General features: G+C 39.6%; 2 protein-coding genes across 5 annotated transcripts; both read right to left on the bottom strand.

Annotated features, from left to right (window-relative positions):
* Positions 1–177: 177 nt before the first annotated feature.
* On the bottom strand, positions 178–4,610 carry LOC110494135 (RING finger protein 223). Its single transcript, XM_021568905.3, has 2 exons — positions 4,079–4,610; positions 178–3,118 (listed from the first exon to the last, which is right to left on the bottom strand). Exon 2 carries the CDS (start codon positions 3,083–3,085, stop codon positions 2,369–2,371), a length of 717 nt encoding a protein of 238 aa, XP_021424580.1. The 5' UTR covers positions 3,086–3,118; positions 4,079–4,610; the 3' UTR covers positions 178–2,368.
* Positions 4,611–4,685: 75 nt separating this feature from the next.
* Positions 4,686–13,183, bottom strand: c17h1orf159 (chromosome 17 C1orf159 homolog). Of its 4 annotated transcripts, none has more exons than XR_016487929.1 (10): positions 13,008–13,183; positions 12,140–12,224; positions 11,130–11,214; positions 10,843–10,938; positions 10,684–10,740; positions 9,560–9,694; positions 9,422–9,447; positions 9,219–9,249; positions 8,774–8,953; positions 4,686–5,296 (listed from the first exon to the last, which is right to left on the bottom strand). XR_016487929.1 is itself a non-coding variant. In XM_021568910.3 (9 exons), exons 2-9 carry the CDS (start codon positions 12,209–12,211, stop codon positions 8,856–8,858), a joined length of 600 nt encoding a protein of 199 aa, XP_021424585.2. In that variant the 5' UTR covers positions 12,212–12,224; positions 13,008–13,183; the 3' UTR covers positions 7,170–8,855. The 4 variants fall into 4 exon arrangements, 2 of the variants coding, with proteins under 2 accessions (XP_021424585.2, XP_090061621.1); XR_016487930.1 differs by having other exon boundaries at positions 12,113–12,224; positions 13,008–13,063; XM_021568910.3 differs by lacking the exon at positions 4,686–5,296 and having other exon boundaries at positions 7,170–8,953.

A 13,183-nucleotide genomic window follows, 5' to 3' on the forward strand; every position in this document is an offset into this window, starting at 1 on the left:
CTTTCTCTCCCTCCCAGAGGTGTAACATTTCAGTGCCTTAAATAGAAGCCCTCTGAAGTGGAAGAGGTAGGATAGGATCAATATAATTACCTATTACCTTACACAATAACAACAGTGAGCATATTATATCTAAACAGAGGCAGTGATAAAGAGGGGACCAGTGTGTGTGCAGACAAGTTGATATGGTACACCTGTATTGAGAGTTATGTCTTCATGAACAAACCATTATTACATAGATATCTGGTAGCATGAGGTGATACACTGAACAAACAGACCATTTGATAACATAGCGCTCTTAAGAAAGTTGCTTAAATAGATGAACATGTGTGTACAGACAGACACGACAAGTTGATTGCACAGACAAGAGAGCAGAAATAGAGGTGTACTGGTCTTTATATAAGGAGGTACAGTATAATGAAATAGCTGTGTGTCAGCTGATTGAAAGTAATAAAATGTGTAAGTGTGAATGTGAGACAAGAGTAACACGTGCATGCGGATTAGGGGTGCTCATGTGATGATCACCACTCAAGGCCATGAAAATACCAAGATGCCACTGTCTTTTCCAAAGAACCCACAAACCAAACACTAGGGGCTCTATTCATAACGCATCACGGAAGTTCAGCGTTACAGCGTGATTGAAATTTAAAGGCAATGTTCCCACTTTAGCAGAGACTGCATTCATGGAAAACACTGCATATGTCGGATAAATTGGAAATTACCTTTACATTTATATTGCGGAATCTGTAACTTTTTCATTTTTTTATATAACAATTTATTTAGCGTTACAGATTTAATAGAGCCCTAGGTATCCTAAAAAAGACAGTATGATTTGCTAAAAACAAAATTGTTTAATTTGGTACATGATTTAATCAAAAAATATCTCACATATAAAACAAACTATCATATAAAACAATGTACCCTCAAAGAACCTATGAATTTTAAAATGTATCTGCACAGTATATTTGTTAGCTAGCTAGCCAGACAGTTTTAGAATAATGATTCCATAAATGTTTTAAATTAAATGACAATGTGCCAACAGTTTTTCAGAAAATTGGTATAAAAACCATATACACTGTATTTATATATGACAATCTTTTACGTTGACAAAAATTATATTTCACAATTTCTGATATTTCACATGCCTTACTTTTAATATCCTGCATAAGTAAAATCAGGATTATGCCTCTACTGGCATTCATTCCAATTAGACTTGTTTGGATTTCTCCCTGACCAATATGGCTGCCATTTTCTCCCCATTCTGGGACTTTCAGGGTTGATGACATACAGTGAGCTCCAAAAGTAATGGGACAGTGACTCCTTTTTTGTTGTTGATGAAAACCTGCTCTAGAACGCTCAGGACCTCAGACCGGGGCAAAGTTTCAACTTCCAAAAGGACAACGCAGGAGTGGCTTCGGGACAAGTGTCTGAATGTCATTAAGTGGCCCAGCCAGAGCCTGGACTTGAACCCGATCGAACATCTCTGGAGAGACCTAAAAATAGCTGTGCAGCAACGCTCCCCATCCCACCTGACAGAGCTTGAGAGCATCTGCAGAGAAGAACGAGAGAAACTCTCCAAATACAGGTGTGCCAAGCTTGTAGCGTCATACCCAAGAAGACTCGATGCTGTAATCACTGCCAAAGGTGCTTCAACAAGGTACTGATTAAAGGGTCTGAATACTCATGTAAATGTTATATTTCAGTTTTAAAATGTTTATTAACAAAAACCTTTTTTTGCTTTGTCGTTTGTTTTTATTTAATTGAACCTTTATTTAACTAGGCAAGTCAGATAAGAGCAAATTCTTATTTACAATGAAGGCCTACACAGCCAAACCCGGACGCCGCTGGGTCAATTGTGTGCTGCCCTATGGGACTCCCGATCACGGCCGGTTGTGATACAGCCTGGATGTCATTACGGGGTATTGTTTGTAGATTGATGAGCAAAAAAAACATTTCATACATTTTTAGAATATAGCTGTAACGTAACAAAATGTCAAGGGGTCTGAATACTTTCCGAAGGCACTGTATGTACAAAAAGTGCTGTGATTTCTAAACGGTTCATCCGATATGGATGAAAATATGCTCAAATTAAAGCTGACAGACTGTACTTTAACCTCATTGTCATTGTGTCATTTCAAATCCAAAGTGCTGGAGTACAGAGCCAAAACAACAAAACATGTGTCACTGTCCCAATACTTTTGGAGCTCAATGTAGCCCATTTAGTAATTGGCTCATTTGAAGTCCTTTCACCAGGAGAGCTAGCTTGTCTTTCAGTCTCATCCTTCACAGTCCTGCTGTGCCAGTCAGAGTCACCTGCGATAATAAGGTGCCCCCAGGCACTTTGCTGCACATTGGGTCTCCCCTCCTTATCTCACCGTAGCAGCTGAGTGATGGTGGAAGCTGTAGAGGGAGTAGGGGTCTGCCCCAAAGTGGCTGGAGCCTTGCTTTTCAAACAACGAACCGATCCTGTACTAAAGACACACTGCAGCGGCCACATGATGACACACACCAGCATGACCAGCAGCACCACGAACAACACCAGCCGCTTCCAGTCTGAGAAGAAGCTACAGAGGTATCGTCTGCCCCAGACGCGTCTCCCTTGTTCAGCCTCAGTCTGTCTGGACACAGCATCCTCCTGGATCCTCCCAATGTCGATACAGATACAGGTGGAGGAGCCGACAGGGTGGAGGGGGTCAGGGCTGCCGAGGCTGGAGTAACATAGCTTCTTCCCCTCCATCCACACCCTCTCCTCCTGCTGCAGGTGGGTGGGGAGCCTGCCCAGAACCTCCAGGCTTGTGAGGAGGGCAGGGGGACCGCTGGCGGGGATGGAGGTGGGGTGCCTGCAGAGAGGGCAGGGGATCTGTCCCCCGTCCTGTTCCACAGACACGGCCATGACCCGGGTGACACACTCCAGGCAGAAGGTGTGGGTGCAGTCCAGCAGCTTGGGCGTCTTAAAGACATTGTCATAGGTGTTGAAACAGATGGAGCACTCTGGCTTGTCCCCACCGGAGGAAGAGTCCGACTCCTGCTCATCTTCCTCGGGCACTGGGTCCAGGGCCTGGATGTGCCAGACCTTGGTGACCTCCATGGTTTACTCTCCCTCTGATTTTCTGATACGCACCTACAGAAATAGATGCCCAAGATGACAGTGACTGTTTGAAAACGTTTAAGTTGGTGTCATGATTTGTTTGCACACCATGAAGATTAAGAAGGGATAGTCTTAGGTCTGATTAGCCTGTGTCAATTTGACTAAAGGTTTTGGCACATTGATTCCTTGAGGGCAGTACAATACCAAAGAAAATGTCTCTCTTCAAATATTAGACAGTGCATTGAAATACACATCATAGATTAGACTGTTTGTTCACTTTCTTCATGTCTTGCTTCTCTTATCTTTTACTGAACATGTTTTCAATGGAGGCTTTTCATTGATGCAACTATGCCAACCAACCCTTAAACATTATTGTCTCTTTGGTTGTATTTTAAACATTTACATTATACTTCATTTCACATTTACATTGTCTTGTGTATTCTGTCTGTCCTATAGTCTGTCTCAACCTTTTTGGAAAGACATTATGTGTTACGTTGACAATGTAAAGGAAACATCAGGGGAAATGGGGAAAAAAAATGGAAAGAGTTACAGAAATCCCAAATCCCCATTTCCTTATTGATCTGGCTAGGTCCTTGAGTGTAGCCAACAGGTGAGTGAGGTCTTTGTTAACAGCCCAGAGGGGAGGTGACAGGCGTCATTTTATGTCCAGCAGATTAATCATTAACTTTACATTCTACTTCCTGACTCTCCCTTCCTTCTATGTATGGAGTAGCATGGGAAGCTCGAACATCCTTATAACATTTTTAAGATTATTTCCATCAGTTTTACCAGTGACTGTCAGGTACCAATTTACAGTATAGAGATGTTTTAGCTTGGTAGCAGCTTTAGTTTAAAATGTTAACATGCGTTAACATATCATATTAGGAGAAAGCTTTCTTTGTGATTTGCTGCCACAACAACATACAGAGAGATAAGGAGGATCGAAATGGGTTATCATTACCATTCCTTTCAAAATAGTAGTATAGTCCTTACCTGTAGGGAGTGGTATTAGTAGTAGTTTTGATTCAATGTCTGTTGTATTTCCAGAGGAGGTGCTTTTTTTGTCCAGGGGGCAGTATTTGGCCAACTGATGGAGCGTCAACAGATAGGACCTTTCTCTTGTCTTTGTGATCCTTCAGGTAATAACTCAGTTACTCCCTCTCTCTGCTGTCTACGAACTAACAGTGGAGTCTCACCTACACCTGCAGTGCTCACAGGCTTGTCTGGAGAACAGGAAGGAGGTGGGAGGGAATGGAAAACACTTACTCACTCCTCTCTCTCTCTCTCTCACACACACACACACACACACACACACACACACACACACACACACACACACACAAACATCTTGCCATGTAACAGTGACAAAAGATTTGATAAAGTTTGTTTGATAAACTTTTAGTAGGGAGTGAGTCTTACTGTAAAAATAAAGGCCTCTTCCTGGTATGACATACTATAGTATGGGTGTGAATGGAAACATAGGGCCTAGCTCATATAGTATTACCCATTCATGATAAAAAAACACATACATCGGCTTGAATTTGACCATTGGGCTGTATGTTTGAGGGACATACAGTACCAGTCAAAAGTTTGGACACACCTACTCATTGCAGGGTTTTTCTTTATTTTTTACTATTTTCTACATTGTAGAATAATAGTGAAGACATCAAAACTATCCAATAACACATGGAATCATGTAGTAACTAAACAAGTGTTAAACAAATCAAAACAGATTTTATATTTGAGATTCTTCAAAGGAGCTACCCTTTGCATTGATGACTCGGCAGGGTAGCCTAGTGGTTAGAGCGTTGGACTAGTAACTGAAAGGTTGCAAGTTCATATCCCTGAGCTGACAAAGAACAAATCTGTCGTTCTGCAGGCAGTTATCAGGCAGTTATCCCACACACCTACTCCTACTATTCCTAGGCTGTCATTGAAAATAAGAATTTGTTCTTAACTGACTTGCCTAGTTAAATAAAGGAGAAAAAAAATGACAGCTTGGCATTCTCTGGAATGTTTTTCCAACAATCTTAAAGGAGTTTCCACATATGCTGAGCACTTGTTGGCTCTTTTTCCTTCACTCTGCAGTCCCAAACCATCTCAATTGGGTTGAGGTAGGGTGATTGTGGAGGCCAGGTCATCTGATGCAGTACTCCATCACTCTCCTTCTTGGTAAAATAGCCCTTACACAGCCTGTGTTGGGTCATTGTCCTGTTGAAAAACAAATGATAGTCCCACTAAACCAGATGGGATGGCATATCGCTGCAGAAGGCTGTGGTAGCCATGCTGATGAAGTGTGCCTTGAATTCTAAATAAATCACTGACAGTGTCACCAGCAAAGCAACCCACACCATCACACCTCCTTCTCCATGCTTCACAGTGGGAACCACACATGCAGAGATTATCCATTCACCTACTCTGTCTCACAAAGACACAGCGATTGTAACAAAAATCTAAAATTTGGACTCATCAGACCAAAGATTTCCACCGGTCTAATGTCCATTGCTTGTGTTTCTTGGCCCAAGCAAGTCTCTTATTCTTATTGGTGTCCTTTAGTAGTGGTTTCTTTGCAGCAATTTAACCATTAAGGCCTGATTCACAATCTGAACAGTTGATGTTGAGATGTGTCTGTTACTTGAACTCTGTGAAGCAGTTATTTGGGCTGCAATTTCGGGGGCTGGTAAATCAAATAAACTTATCCTCTGCAGCAGAGGTAACTCTGGGCATTCCTTTCCTGTGGCAGTCCTAATGAGAGAAAGTTTAATCAGTTCGTTTGATGTTTTTTGTGACTGCACAAGTTCTTGAAATTATCCGCATTGACTGTCCTTCATGCATTAAAGCAATGATGGACTGTCATTTCTCTTTGCTTATTTGAGCTGTGCTTGCCATAATATGGACTTAAATCTTTTACTAAATCGGGCTATCTTCTGTATACGACCCCTACCTTGTCACAACACAACTGATTGGCTCAAACTCATTAAAGAAAGAAATTCCACAAATTAACAAGGCACATCAGTTAATTGAAATGTATTCCAGGTGACTACCTCATAAAGCTGGTTGAGATAATGCCAAGAGTGTGCAAAGCTGTCATCAAGGCAAAGGGTGGCTACTTTGAATCTAAAATAAAAATGTATTTTGATTTGTTCAACACTTTTTGGTTACTACATGATTCCATGTGTTATTTCTTCACTATTATGTGAATGAGTAGGCGTGTCCAAACTTTTGACTGATACTGTATTTTAATACATCAGTATACCCAGGGATGTGAACCAAAACATACAATGTCTTACTACGTCACCACTCAGAAGATCAAAACACTATTTATACAACCATGTGTTTAAACTGGTTTTTATTGCTCTTTATATCCAATGCCTATCCATAAACACTTTGAGATATGTCAATAAAATCTATATAAAAAAATCACTGCGTCATAAAAGGTGTTGTGACTTGGGTAGTGACACAGTTCAATACAACCAAGGCAGAGCTACATTCAGAAACTGACTTTTTGCCACAATAAAGCTGATCTGAACTTCCATGGTGATTATTTTCCAAACATCCAGAGAACTATATTCAAATACAATTTCCTCATCCTGAAAGTAGTACACTTCACACAGCTGCATCTCATTATTTATGTCCCAAAAAGATTAGTCTAACTTCACTCTGAATTAATTATTCAGGATTTACAGATAAGATATTGTTGAGTGATAATAATTAGAATTCATCCTCAGGGAAGGTGCTCCAATGATCATGTTAACATAGTTATACTGTAGTAATCCAGAACTCATAAACTGGCCACTACCGATCAATGTGACAGTGGATTTGGGGAGGTCATGCAGCACCCCCTACTGCAGCTTGCATTTGGATACTAGCAGCAGTCCTGCTTCCCTATTAAAAAACACTGCAGCTGCAAATATAAAACTCTTCTCTTTCCAAGGTACTCAGCCTTCACAGAGGTTATAGGGAAAAGAGTATGCTATGGCAATCTGTTTATTCCAATTTTACGACACATCCTATTGTAAAATCCTACTATTTACCAACAGTAATGTAAATATTAAATTAGAATAAATTAACTAATCACAAAGGATTACAAGAAAGGTGCTTTATTTTTGTAAATCATACATACTCTTCAGAATCAGAAAATACTTCATAAAATGTAAAACTAGAATCAATAAGTACAAAATACCACATTACAAAAACAATACATCATTTGTATAAAAACAATGTACATGTGTACAATTTTACAAATGGCTGTACAACAGCTAATGTAAGAAGGATAAATTCTATTTGGGATTAAAATGATTTTACAATCAGTTGTTCCTGTTGTTGGAAATACCATCACTTCAGACTCATGCCCACTGAACACACAAACTGGAATTACCAGTCACACTAGTTCTCAAAATGTCTTCATACAACAGTTCTTCTAGCATAAATAACTAAAATGTCACTTAAAACTTGTCCCTAAATTCACCATTTCATCACTCAATCACCCTTGAAGTTTAGCAAGTAAAACCCGTTGTACCGTTCCTCCAGCAAGACAAAAAAATAAATAAATACTTAACCTTGATTTAATACAAGGTGTTGCTAAAAAGCCACAGGAGGTCACTCAAATACCCAATAATAAACCAGAAGAGAACATATGCACCTGTCTTTAAAATGATCACCACCCGTTTCCTGGAGAAATCTTTGAGCACACGTTACATCAATGGCACACTAACGACTTCAGTTTAGTGCACATTATTTTGGTAAGACAAGCATCACAACATATTTGGCAACAGTGACAACAGTTGCTACTCTTAGCCAACAAATGTCACAATTTATGCTTGAAATAAAGGAATTCAAGTAATAGCTTATGTGCAATGGTTCTGAAAAGATTAGGCAAAATGTCAGCATGAATTTCCCACATTATGGCCAGATAAAGCATACGTCATATTAGCTAGCACCTTTTTCAGGTCCTATTACCTGTGTTGGGGTGAATATTAAAGATTTTTACTGAGAAGCATTTTTCATCTAACTCTTAGATGACCATTTTCCTACTTGATAGAGAAATAACATTTGAGGATCCATCTTTTTGGGATGAATTAAATAAGACATATTAAGATATTTCACAGCCAGTGGATCACATGTTAGCGTTCTTGTTGTGTGTTGCTCTGGAAGATCCACACCTTTCATGGAATGTGAGGAGAGCTCTTAAAGAGCTTTAAGCGTTTTTACATTATGTTCTCATTTTGTAGTGTTTGTATTTGTGCATGTATTAAATAAATTAAAATACATTCAGTTTGGTTCAGTGCATAAACCACAGAGAAAAAAAATAATAAAAAAAAATAAGTATGCAATTTAAAACACAAGATTCACTAAATGAGAACAATAAGCATATTGAAATCAGCTTGGAAATTATAAACCTCAAATTTAGGGCTATCACGGTCCACCTCACCCCATTCTCTACAGAGTTCAAGTAAAACAAACAATTGGCCCAATTCTAGACAGCAATAGAATAAAATCTAAATAGAAAAAACATGGATTCAAAATAAATAATCTAAGGTCTATCTATTTACATTACAAAACAGAATTCCGGTAACAAGGCTATACTGCAGGTGTTGCGGAGTCAAAAAGCTGACACCACCTGCTTTTGAATGAAGTAAACGGTCTTCTTAGGCAACACTACAGAGGGACAGGCCTACACATACTCACCAATTTACTGTAAGTGCTCTGGCCTGAGCCTGTCCCTGTCATTTGGCACCTGCTAGCCAGCTGGCTCAGGCCTCCTCCTTCCCTACACGTTGTAGACTGTGGTAGTGGTGGGGATGGTGGCAGCGCTGGACGCAGAGTTTGCTGAGGGCCGCTCCCTCCTCACATATCTGGGTTTCCTAACTACAGATTACACAACACAATGGAGAGAGAGGAGGATGATAAACCCAATAGGATATGGTATGACCTCAATGTTGACTTTTCCCACACACAGCAGGTAGTTCAAACTCTGACTAAGATCGTGCCAGGATAAAGGAGTGAGATCATGTAAAACGTCTGAAAACAATGACATTACGCAATTGCCAGACATAGACACATTTTTCTCAGTGAAACAACGACCAAAAACCCTATCAAAGGTTGTGATGTGGTTTAGAATAAGTGTTCTTACCTGAAGAGGCCGCCGATGGTATCATGACAGCCTTGAAGAGAGATGAAAATTCACAAGTCATATTTCTTGATATTCATTTTTGGCACTGCATATAAAATCATTCTAATGTATTGTTTATTCGATGTGGTGATACATTTACATTTTGTAACAATGGAGTAAATGTTTCACAATAAAATCGGTTGAAATGTTTGAAAATGACTTACCGTCTCATTTGGTTGGAATATGTAGGCTGTGAAAGTACACCAGACGTATTAGTTACCTTTTCCATATTTCGAGCACACCATAGAACTATTGTCCCGTTTACAGTTATTCAAATTCAACCCATCATCGTAACGACTTACCCTTATTCCGCCGGTAGAAGATGCCTGGGAGACGGTTGGAGCGTTTAAGGTAGAAAAAGGAGGCAACAGAGAGAATCAGGAACAGGCTGATCAACAGAGTTCCGAACAGAAGAGAGGCTGCCACACCCGGACCACCTGTTCACACAGACAGACAATTGTTAAATAAACTTTATCACTCCTAGTGTTCTCACTAAACATACAGCTCATCTAGTCAAGACCCATGCTGTATTAGGGATCAACTTGCCTTTCACATACACATAGGGGAGGGGTCAGAATGACCAGTTCTGGAATTATTGGTATTCTGGTTGTTAACAATAAAAAAACTTTTCAGAACAGGCTCAACTTGACCGACTGGAGTCTGTCTTTCACTTAAACAATGGGGAGGAACAAGAAAGATCCATTTTAGGCTACAGGAATTCTTTGCAGTTAGGCTGTCTTCCTTTAAAAAAAAATAATAATCTGCCCTAAGGGGCGAACTCAGAGCAGGCTCAACGGCTCAGGTCACTTGCCCCAGGCATCAGGACAACCCTTAATGTCAATGCCTGCTATATGTGCTATACCCAAATTGTATGGCATGACAACAATATAAGAGTTGGATACAGCCCATACAGTTTGACAGTTCAACACACAGGTAACAGCCAAAATAAAGGAAAACCTTGAGTAAATGAGGGATACAACGTATATAGAAAGCAGGTGCTTCCGCACAGATGTTGTTCCTGAGTTAATTAAGCAATTAACATCCCATCATACTTAGGGTCATGAATTAAAATGCCCAGTTTCCCATTATTTTGGCTTCCATGACTAGAAGAGACCTCAGTGACTTTGAAAGAGGGGTCTCAAAGGAGCATAGGGGGTCTACAGGATGTGTGTCTCAGTCACCAGATCTCAACCCAAATGAACACTTTATGGGAGACTCTGGAGCGGCGCTTGAGACAGTGTTTTCTACCACCATCAACAAAACAACAAATGATGGAATTTCTTGTGGAAGAATGATGTCCCATCCCTCCAATAGACACACTTGTAGAATGCCCTATTAAGACACTGTGTTGGTGTTTCCTTTATTTTGGCAGTTACCTGTGAATTAACCAAAATGTATGTAAAGTATAACTGGCACCATTTCTTACCAATTGTGGGAAGGACTGTAGTTATAGTTGTATGATTGGTCCTTTCTGTGATGTATGCTGTTAAAGGCAAAGAGATAAAGGGGGAAAATGAACAGGGTCAGGACACCTGTGGAACTCCCCACCCCACCCAGCGTTCATGTCCAGTACTTGTCCACTTACTGTAGTTGCAAGCGGTGAAGTTCTCAAGATCTGCAATAGTCGAGTCACAGTGCATACACACAGCTGTGTTGTTCTCAAGGACACGCAGGTAGCATCCTGAGTAAATAGATTTGATGATTGCTCAAATGCTGGAAGAACAAAGGCCCATGTCTATTTTCTAATCCTAGTACATGCGTCTAATCCAAAAGTGGCTACTACTAATGCATGAGGAAATCACTGTTGCAATTCTAAAGTTAATGAATAACATTTAACAGAACTGCACTATAGGATGACATGGTGGTCAGTACCTGGCTCGCATTGAGTGCTATTTGAGCACGAGCTGTTCAGCCTCTGTCGCTCTCCACAGCAGTCAAAGTAATTCTGATGTAGGGCCTACAAAAAAACAAACACACTGTAAACCTTAACTACCCTAAGCACACAGCCAAGACAATCCAGGAGTGGCTTCAGGGCAAGTCTCTGAATGTACTTTTTTATTTATTTCACCAGGTAGGCAAGTTGAGAACAAGTTCTCATTTACAATTGCGACCTGGCCAAGATAAAGCAAAGCAGTTCGACACATACAACGACAGTTACACATGGAGTAAAACAAACATACAGTCAATAATACAGTATAAACAAGTCTATATACGATGTGAACAAATGAGGTGAGATAAGGGAGGTAAAGGCAAAAAAAGGCCATGGTGGCAAAGTAAATACAACATAGCAAGTAAAACACTGGAATGGTAGATTTACAGTGGAAGAATGTGCAAAGTAGAAGAACCCCCCGCACATTGACTTGGTACCGGTACCCCCTGTATATAGCCTTGTTATTGTTATGTAATTATTTCGTGTTACTTTTGATTCGATTTTTTTACATTTATTTAGTAAATATTTTCTTAACTCTATTTCTTGAACTGCATTGTTGGTTAAGGGCTTGTAAGTAAGCATTTCACAGTAAGGTGTATTTGGCGCATGTGACAAATAAAATACAATTTGATTTGTAGCATCATACCCAAGAAGACTTGAGGCTAAAATCTCTGCCAAAGGTGCTTCAACAAAGTACTGAGTAAAGGGTCTGAATACTTATGTAAATGTGATATTTCAGTTTTGTATTTTTTATACATATGCAAAAGTGTATAGAGAGAGGCCTGTTCTTGCTATGTCATTATGGGGTATTGTGTGTAAATTGATGAGGGAATGTTTTGATTTTTTAAAATATCCATTTTATTAAAGGCTGTAACGTAACAAAATGTGGAAAAAGTGAAGGGGGTCTGAACACTTTAGGAATTACCTGTAACGTTACTGTATGTTACTCTACCTTAGTTACTGGAGTTTCACGACTGATCAGGATCAAAGCTGCTGAAAGGACCATGAGGTATGACACAGCCATATTCAGAACAGTCCTAGAAAAAACAGAGAAAGGTAGACTGACTCCCAGACTATAATAACAAAATATAAAATCTGTAGCTATAACGTATCCTGAGAGATCTGAAAAATGACAGCTCAGATCATGACTGAGGTGGCTAACGACATTAGCTAGTAATCTGGCAACAATTGCAACGATTGATTGCTCTGGACGTAAACAGCATCTTACAAATGTTTTTTTTTTTTTATATACCGTATCTTACTACAGTAACTACAGCAGGTAGAGTCGGACTGGAACATCCAGTCTGGTGAGATATACTGACTGTGCAGGTGCTAACGTTTGCCTTTTGGTACGCCGTTATTGTAAATGAGAATGGTTTCTTAACTGACTTGCTTAGTTAAATAAAGGTTAAATAAAGAAATGTAAAAAAATAAAAAATAAATAACGTTAGCAATGCCCTACAGTCAGTCATTGGTCATGACACATGCTGTATAACTAGCTAACGTTAGCTAGCTAGCTAGCCAGCCATGCTAAGATTAACAGACTGAATCAGAGCCAATAAAGCCGTTTTGGAGCAGTTTTTCAAATCTAGCTGATGACGAACATTAACATCACAGCAAACTAGGCTGACTGTCAGCAATCACGTCGTTATGCGCACTTCTAGCTCGACTACAGAAGTCAGCTAGTTTTTACTCGATTTCCATTCAAATAAGAACAACACTACCGTAGCTAGCTTATCTATAATCAGCATTTTAGCTATCACATAGAAAAACAGTTATTTGTTATATTGAACGTCATCAATAAAGCAAAACCAACCTACCGTTGCAAATCACAACACAAGTTTTCGCTCGACAGATGACAGCTGTTGTACAAAGAGCAGCATTTAGCTACAAATAATATTAACTTCTGGCTTTTCCTCTTTCAAAATAAAAGTAGCTGATCATTGGCCACAAACTAACAAACGTAGCTATTTGTGCTATAGATGCAAAAATACAT

Source organism: Oncorhynchus mykiss, chromosome 17, assembly GCF_057628025.1.
Source record: "Oncorhynchus mykiss isolate SJ-2025 chromosome 17, ASM5762802v1, whole genome shotgun sequence".
Lineage (NCBI taxonomy): Eukaryota > Metazoa > Chordata > Actinopteri > Salmoniformes > Salmonidae > Oncorhynchus > Oncorhynchus mykiss.